Source organism: Prosopis cineraria, unplaced genomic scaffold (genome assembly GCF_029017545.1).
Source record: "Prosopis cineraria cultivar Desert tree isolate PC_DT_omini unplaced genomic scaffold, ASM2901754v1 PC8, whole genome shotgun sequence".
In the NCBI taxonomy this organism is placed as follows: Eukaryota; Viridiplantae; Streptophyta; class Magnoliopsida; order Fabales; family Fabaceae; genus Prosopis; species Prosopis cineraria.
In genome coordinates this window covers 18810891-18819768 of record NW_026555339.1, presented here as the reverse complement: position 1 = coordinate 18819768, position 8878 = coordinate 18810891, and the positions used below count along the sequence as shown (strand labels likewise).

At 33.9% G+C, this 8878-nt stretch overlaps 2 protein-coding genes across 2 annotated transcripts; one reads left to right on the top strand and one right to left on the bottom strand.

Moving 5' to 3' along the window:
* Positions 1-582: 582 nt before the first annotated feature.
* LOC129318149 (protein RBL) lies at positions 583-6562 on the top strand. Its single transcript, XM_054962757.1, is given in 6 exon segments — positions 583-1134; positions 1272-1370; positions 3086-3148; positions 3151-4172; positions 4261-4513; positions 4810-6562. Coding segments are annotated over 6 exon segments (1638 nt in total). The 5' UTR covers positions 583-1115; the 3' UTR covers positions 4992-6562.
* On the bottom strand, positions 5444-8629 carry LOC129318150 (inactive protein RESTRICTED TEV MOVEMENT 2-like). Its single transcript, XM_054962758.1, has 2 exons — positions 8474-8629; positions 5444-6659 (listed from the first exon to the last, which is right to left on the bottom strand). The coding sequence occupies exons 1-2, from the start codon at positions 8571-8573 to the stop codon at positions 5659-5661; spliced, it is 1101 nt and encodes a 366-aa protein (XP_054818733.1). The 5' UTR covers positions 8574-8629; the 3' UTR covers positions 5444-5658.
* Between the last annotated feature and the right edge of the window lie 249 nt (positions 8630-8878).

Below are 8878 nucleotides of genomic sequence, written 5' to 3'. Positions count from 1 at the left end.
TCATAAATATTAAAATATTAAATTAAATAATGTAATATTTTGGAGTAAGATGTTAGTTTATTAAAAATATTATAGAGAATGGCATAAAAAAGTTTAAGAAATTTAATTAATATTAAAAATAGGATTGACATATAAATAATACAAGTTATCTATAAATTTATGAAAAATTAATTTGAGCTATTAATATTTCAAAACTAATATAGAAATTTTGAATGAATATTTATAAATAATAATATTTAAATTATTAAATATTAAATTATTTAATATTTTAATAATATTTATTAAATTTTATTTTAATAAAATTTCATGATACCTAATGCTTTTAGAAAAGAAAAGTTTAAGATGTTTAATGCTTCTGAAAAAAAAAATTAAAAGGCAAATTAATATAAAAAGACATTACCAATTATTACCTACCCACATGCTATATTAATAAAAAATGACAAAATTGACTGTTAAATAGTAATTTTTTTTTTTTTGCTTGTCAAATAAATAATTTAAAAATAAAATTACTTTATTTATCTATATAATATTAAGACAGTGCTACTGAAAGAAAGCTTCAGCCGATTAAAACGCACCATTGGCTGTTTTAAGTTCATTATCCGTTATCCTCTCTCCACTCTCTGGTAGCGCAAATCATCGGTGAGGTCTTCCCTTCGAATCCTCGTTTCTTGACTCCAACAGCGCCAATTTGAAATCTCTAAACCCCAGACTCGAGCTTCATTTTTCGTCCGAGGCTCCGAGCTGCAATCGAACGCAATCCCTCTTCAATTTTTGTCCAACCTTCATTCTTCATGGCGCGCTTCATCCCCTTGACCTTCGCCCTGCAATTTGAACACAATCCCTAACGCTGCAATCGAACTCATCTGTGAGCTTCAAACTCGCGCTTAATTCTTCGTCCGAGCTGCAATCTTGTATATGGGTTTGTTCTAGTTTGCCCGAAAGAAGAAAAAGTGAGAGTAGAGTTTACTCTCCCCCTCCCTCCCTTGCTCACCTCCATACTCGAACGTGGTGTTGGGTCATGTCAGTTCGAATTTGAAAGATTCAATTGGTCTCTATCCGTGCAATATTCTTGCTTCTAGCCGAGTCTCTCGCATCTTGAGCATCTTTTTGCAATCATGGACGCCCCCATTATCGGTTGGTTTTCTTCTACTTTTTCTTGCTCTCTTCCGGGGCTCAAAAGAGCCCTATTATCTTTTTCCCCCGAACTCGTTATATTTTGGTGACAGATTCTTCCTGGCTTTGTTTTTGATGAATCCTGTTGCATTTTGAAGATCCATTGCAGGGAGATTTCCCAGAAGTGATTGAAGAATATCTGGAGCATGGGTGTATGAAATGTATTGCGTTCAATCGTCGTGGTACCCTTCTTGCCGGTAATTTTCACTTTCATTGTTCACTTACTAAGTTTATAGATGTTTTTCCCCCTTTTCTAGGCTTCTAACTTTGATGTCTCTCCCGACATTTCCCTGCAAAGTTTGTCCTTGTGGACCATTCAAAATGTGTTCTTGCATATATTCTGCTTTAGATCATGGGATTCCGCAGGGAGTAGCTCTCTTATATTCATTGCGGGGTATTGTAGGGGAGTGAGAGCGGCAAATTCCTTTCCTCTTGTTAACCCAAAAGAAAAAAGAACGATTTTCGATTTTCTTGAAAGACAAATCACTATAAGAGATCGTCATTATTTCATGTTTTACACAAGGAATTCACTTAAAAAATAAATCATGTATGAATTAAACTTACCCTTTTGGGCTAGTCTGGCAAGAGAGCTATCACTTTGGGCATGTGGCTTGTGTGGATGGACATTTTTATATTTTTCATGATGACACTTTAAATTACAGTAGTTGTAAACTCGTGCATGTAACTAATGCAGTGATCCCTGCCTACCTGGTGTGGTGGCATGTCGAAATGAGTATGGTTTACATAGTAAGTTATTTGTTTCCTTGTTTATAGCATACTGGACCTTGTTGATCTAGGACTTGCCAATTACTGGTCCTTGTGAAGTTTTCCTTTTCTTTTCTTTTCTTAAAGAAATTTAAAATGTTGTACTGAGATTTGTGCTTGGACTTTAACAGAAGGAAACAATAAAATAAACATTTTACATGATTGACTTAAGTTGTCCTGTCAATGTAATGCAAATGGTTTCCCTGGTTGGGTAATTGAGAATATGGATAACGAATGCTAATTCTTCAGTGCAAGTTGGTCTCCTGAAAATAAGGAGAGCTGGGGTTGCTGTTGATATGTTTGGCCATGGGATGATGATATTGGGAAAGAGGGTTTTGGTGATACTAGTCGATAAAAATGTTTTTGTAGACATGGGAAACGAATATTGTTATATGAGGTGGTGGTGAGTGGGCATTAAAGGATAGAAGCTTGCAACTCTTGATTCTATCTTTTTTGAACAACCTCTTGTTTTGACTGTTGCATGGTTGATGTGTAAGATAATGTCAGTCATACTGATTTGTAGTTACATCTCGGTCTGGCAACGTGCTTGATGTGATGTTGATGATGTATTCCTTGCATTGAAGGTGAACTCCAACTCTTGTACTTTCTAAAGTGGTTACAATCATGTCAAGCTGTTTAGGAAAATTGTGCAAGGGGTTTTGTGATCAAATTCTTGGCTTCACCTTGCTGTTTATGAAGGAGTAGCTTGCCCCTACATGACTGTGTCACTTTTTCTTATCTTATGGTGGGTTTAGAGTGCATAGTTTACAATTATGTGATGGCTCGAAACTTCTAATGTTTTTATTAAAAAGGATGAATTGAGCTAAGCCATTTCTTTTTTCATTTCCATTTAATCTAAGCAACCGTGAGATTTGGCTAGGTGTATTGTGCTGGAGATATTCTGTCTGGAAAACCAAGTTCTATCGAGTTGAAATGAAATATTGCTTGAGAAAGCATTTTGAGCAGATTATGTTCACAACTTTTTTGTTTTTCTTTCTGTATGTGTTGTGAATTGGTTTTTTTTTTTTTGGGTCTGAAAAAAGTTTGTTTGGGGTTTGAAATATATTGTGGCAAGTGTTGAAATGTTGTGAATATGTATTGTAATGTTGATTTTAACTATGATTCTTGATTTATTCTTCTGAATCAGCTGGGTGCAATGATGGAAGTTGCATTATTTGGGATTTTGAAACCAGGGGAATTGCTAAGGAGCTTCGGATTATGAATGTTCTTCTCCCATTACTAGTATATGTTGGTCCAAGTATGGTCATCGAATTCTTGTGTCTGCTGCTGATAAGTCATTAACATTGTGGGACGTTAAGAGCGGTGAGAAGATTAAGCGAATAGTTTTACAACAAACCCCTCTACAAGCCCGTCTTCATCCTGGCTCCTCTAATCCATCTCTTTGCTTGGCATGTCCTGTCTCATGTTCTCCCATGATTGTTGATTTGAATACGGGAAACACAACTTTACTTAAAGTTTCTGTCCCAGACATAGGCAATGGGTCAACTGCTCCATCACGCAACAAGAGCTCTGATGGATCTACCCCCTACAGCCCAACTGCTGCATGTTTCAATAAGTATGGGAGTTTAGTTTATGTGGGGAATTCAAAGGGGGAGATTCTTATAATTGACTATAAAGGTAATGAAGTGCGTGCCATGGTTCCTATCTCTGGTGGTTCTGTGGTCAAGAGCATAGTGTTCAGCAGAAATGGGCAGTATCTACTCACAAATTCAAATGATCGAATAATCAGGGTTTATGAAAACCTTCTGCCCCTGAAAGAAGAAATTGGAGCCCTTTATGACCTAAATGAGAACCTCAATGATCTTAGTGATGTTGAAAAGTTGAAGACTGTTGGATCTAAATGTTTAAATTTATTCTGTGAGTTTCAAGATTCCATCACAAAGGTGCACTGGAAAGCCCCCTGCTTTAGTGGTGATGGTGAATGGGTTGTTGGTGGTTCTGCTAGCAAAGGAGAGCACAAGATTTACATATGGGATAGAGCTGGCCATCTTGTGAAGATCCTTGAAGGACCTAAAGAAGCCCTTATTGATTTAGCTTGGCATCCCGTTCGACCTATTATTGTATCTGTTTCTCTGGCTGGCTTGGTTTATATATGGGCTAAAGATTATACTGAGAATTGGAGTGCATTTGCTCCTGATTTCAAGGAGCTTGAGGAAAATGAGGAGTATGTGGAACGAGAAGATGAGTTTGATTTGATTCCTGAGACTGAGAAGGTATGAGGGGATTTGTATCATGCAGGTTATCTCTTTCTTTCCCTACTCTGATGTTTTCTTAATTCCCTGATGCATATTACTCTTGCAGGTGAAAACATCTGATGTTAATGAGGATGAGGAAGTTGACATTGTGACAGTGGAAAAAGACGAAGCTTTCAGTGATTCTGATATGTCTCAGGAAGAGCTCTGCTTCTTGCCAGCAACTCCTAGTCGTGATGAGCAGCAGGACAAGTGCTTGGAAAGTTTTTCGAAGCTGGTGGACAGTAATAATTCTGGATCCCCTCTTTCAGAAGAGCCTGGACCAAATGGACATATGAACCATGCATCAAGTCCACTTGAGGGTAACATCATGCCTTGCAGCACATGAGTGTGACTTATTTTGATTCAAAAGAACACCAAATTTGAAATGAATCAGTAACCCACATTAAATTTTTCTTGCGATTTTGTTTTGTGGGGCTATGTTAGAATTTTGGTTCCTTCCCCTTTTCTTATTCCATGCTGGCAGGGGGTTACCTCCTTTGCACAAATCTAGGTCATTGGCAGTTATTACCCTTAAGGTTGAATAATGAAAGAAGTCTGTTTGCTTTTTTCTTGGGAATCTATGACTTCCATGTAGCATTGAACTTTTCTTCTGCAGACGATGCAGGAGGAACACATGTGAAAAGAAAGCGAAAACCATCAGAGAAGGGGCTGGAATTGCAGGCAGAAAAAGTCAAGAAACCCTCAAAATCCAGTAAATCTTCAAAGACTAAAAGTAAATCTTTTGTTGATCAGGATGATGGTGACAGTTTCTTTGGTGATGAACTTTCTGATGAATGACAGCATAATTTTTTTTTCCTCTTTTTTGTAATATCATCAGATGTTTCGTGATAATTTCTTTTTATTGTTAACTTCTTTTATCCGCTTCTAATATTTCTAGCATCTGGGTAGCTTTGTTTGTCTATCCCCTCCCTACTGTTCCCCTTAGTTCAGGCGGGTCTAGTAAAAGGTGGTATGTCCATTCCTTCATACAGTCACTGGCTATAAGATGAAATTATCACCAGATAAGTTTGTGCCCCATCAAATTACAAGTTGGACACATGAAATAGCAGGTATGCAATTTCTGTCACTTCAGTTGAATGAATTATGGCCTAATTGATTGATTTGGGAAGCACTGAAACATTTGACAATAATGCAGGATGAATGTGACGTAGATAAATCTTTGATGAGGTTGAAACTCAGATCAAATTTTATGGACGAAAACAGTGCTTTAGTAGTTTCTTGCGCAGTAATTGTTTTTGAGGACTTCCATATGATCAAATATTTCAATTATTGGTTACATCAATTTATACCATGTTCAAGGCTAAACGGACCTGCAGGTCAACTTAAGTTTGAAGTCACTAGAAGTTGGCCTGCTTATTTTACAGCATGTTTAGATGTGATTATTGGGTAGAACTTTTGTACAGAATCATGTCAGAGGAAGTAGATATTCTTTTGTCTATTGGCTTCATGTGGAACGAAGCTTGAAGGAAGCATAAATGCCTACAGCCACCATCAGAATTGCTGCACCTGCATATAACAGCTTCTGTTTATCTTCTTCATTGAACCCATCCGCCAGTCTTGTTATGGCTTGAGAAGCAGAGTTAGCTATATTCTTGAAGCCTTTTCCTATTGGCGATTCACTTTCTTTTGTTCCATAGTTCCTTTTATTGACTTTATGGGTTTTGACATCCGTTTCTTTCTCCCTCTTCTCAGGGGTTTTCAAGCCAGAACTTTTGGAAGCAACCATGGCAGATTCTTTTCCTTTTTCCTTGCTTGCTTCTTTGGCCAAAGTCTGAACCTTCTGAGGTGCTTTCCCTGCGTCTGAAGTCTTCTTATTGTCTTCTTTTTGGATCCTTTCCTTCTCAGCTCTCTGGTTTTCCTCATTCTTCTCATCGTCTAACGTACCTTTTGGCGGAATTTCTTCTGTATACTTTTGAGGCATTCTAGATTCGCCTTTGGCTTTTTGTGGGGTTTCTTCAGTCTTCTTTATCTCATCCCTATGCTTTTTGTCTCGTTCATCATCTAATGTACCTTTTGCTGGAATTTCTTCTGCATACTTTTGAGGCATTTTAGATTCTCCAGTAGCTTCTGGTGGGGTTGGTCTTTCATCTTTTTTCTGATCAGATTCTCTCCTGCTCTCCAATTCAGATTTGGGTTGTTCTTGAGAGACATCTTTATCACTTTCAACCCCAGAAGTAGATGTTGGAGGAGTGACCTGTTTGGCTGGTTCTTGAACTGGTTTTGGTTCTTCAATAATGACACTTGAACTTGGCTTCTTTGGCATTGTAATAGTAATAACTGCTCCCTCAAATTTTCCTTTGAGGTTATCACTGTCACAAGTTTCTGGAATCACATACTCTTCCTTGAAACGTTGCCGTTTATTATTGGCAAGTGGTTTTTCACCAAAAACCCTAATTTTCCTTGAGTCTGCCTCAAAGGTTGCACCAACTTGTTCTCTAATGAAACCTGGAGAAAACTATTAATTAGTAGTTAATGTAAACAAATATAATGGTTCCACCAATCTGTTCTTAAAAGAAAAAAACAAGGAAATGAGTTGTATTAAAAGAATATTGGAATCCAATTTTGTATTGATTTGTACATAAAAGATCATTTTACTAAGTGATTAGTTGGGTGTAAAATATTTAATAATTAAAAGAAATCTCATAATTTCAATTGTTATTATAGAATGCATACAAGGCATTTAATGAATATATAGTTAAAAAGATGTATAATTTTTTAAAATATCATTGCTTGAGCTAACTTTTTTTTATAATCATTGACAAGAGAAATATTTTAATAGATTAGGTGCATCACATCATTCATGGTTTGTCTAATAAAAATATGACATTTAGATGATATTAAATATAAATTAATTTTGATATTAATGATAATAAAGAGAGAAAAATAAAAAATTAAATGTACATTTTTTTATAAAAATAAATTAATTTAAAAATGTTACACAAGATTTTTTTTAGATTATTTGGAGTATTTTAATTAAACAAATCATAAATGATGTGATGAATTTGTTTTGTCTAAGTATTTCTCTTATTTACTATTGCCCTATATGGTGGAGTAGAGGGAGTATCTCATACAATTTCTGATCCTATCTATAGAAAAATATGAAAGGGTAAAATTGAAAAAAAATAATTAATAATTTACTCCCTTCGTTTAAAAATATAAGAGATTTTTAATTGAATTTTACTCTAATAAAATAGTTATTTACTTTCAAACTAATCCTATCTTTTCATATTTACCTCTATTAAATACCTTACAATAAATATAAAGTCATTGTTAATAGGTACTTTTGAAAAAAAAGTTAATGATTAAACTTTAAAAGATTAAAAATATATTATATTTTTTAATATTCAACTCTTTAAAAAATACTTTGTATTTTTGAACAGAGGGAGTATCTTTTTTCAATAAAATAACTTATAAAAAGATTATTAATTTTTTTAAGAAAGTGATTTATATAGATAGGAACTAGGAGGAGAATATTGGATAATCTTTTTTTTTTTAAATCTACCATACCTCTTCTAGATGCCAAAAATATAAACAAATTCTTAGCTTTCGCATAATAATAATATTTCATTATTATTTTTTAGGTAATCATATTTCATTCTTCACTTTCAAAATCAATGTATGGCATGCATTATAAGTAATGTAAATTATTTTTTAGAAATTTATTTATTTCTAAATATAAGGGGTATCATGATATTTGAGTAATTAGACAATTTTGACCCTATCTTCAAAAAAGAGAAGAGATTAATTTTGTACTTTATCCACTAACACCATAATATTAATTGATATTATTAGTCGTGAGATTTGATTAAAAATATTTTATATATAAAAACAAAAGAAGTATATTTATATATACAATTTGACAACATATTTACAATTTTAAAAAAATTTAGTTGAAATATTAATTTTTTAAAAAAATTATTATATATCTTTTTAATTATATCTTCACTAAATGCTATATACTCCATCCGTTTAAAAATATAAAATATTTTTTGATGTTAAAAAATGTAAGGCATTTTTAGCCTTCCAAAGTATAATTATTACATTTTTTTTTCAAAAGTGCTAATAATTTTATATTTATTGTAAGGTATTTGATAGGTGTGAATATGAAAAGATAGAGTTATTTTAAAAATAAATAACTAGTTTATTGAAGGTGAGATTCGATTAAAAATGCCTAGGGAATATATGTATGTATCTATCTTTCTTAATAATGAAAATTACACGAAAATATAGACTCAATTAAGTTAGATAAAGACACGCACCAGGAAGATGAACAAGCAGAAGAAGAGCATCTGGAGAGTCCTTTTCTTCCACAAGTGGCTTGAAATCTTCATATGTTTGTTGAAGGTTGGTTGAAGCCATATCGTCGTCTTTGTTTCTCTCGTTTCAGAAAACACGGCAACTTTTCTTGAATTACATTCAAGGGTTTCGACTTCCAATATTTATAGGGAATGGTGCCCTCCGGCTCTGGGTTTTCTTATCAATGAAACTGTTCTCTCTGTGTTTTTTTTTTTTTTTTTTTCAATTGCTTCAGGAATGTGGCGTGATTAACTTATCATTGAAATTTACGAATGAGTTTTTGTTTTCCTCGGTGACATGTGAGGCATAACTTGTTCCAGAATTATAAGTAATAAATAATTCTTTGTTTGTTTCATACACTTGAAATT

Coding starts and splice junctions, on each gene's coding strand:
- LOC129318150 (XM_054962758.1), bottom strand. CDS start 8,573: ATGGCTTCAACCAACCTTCAACAAACATATGAAGATTTCAAGCCACTT. Junction 6,660..8,473: donor TCTGCTTGTTCATCTTCCTG/GTGCGTGTCTTT, acceptor AGTTTTCTCCAG/GTTTCATTAGAGAACAAGTT.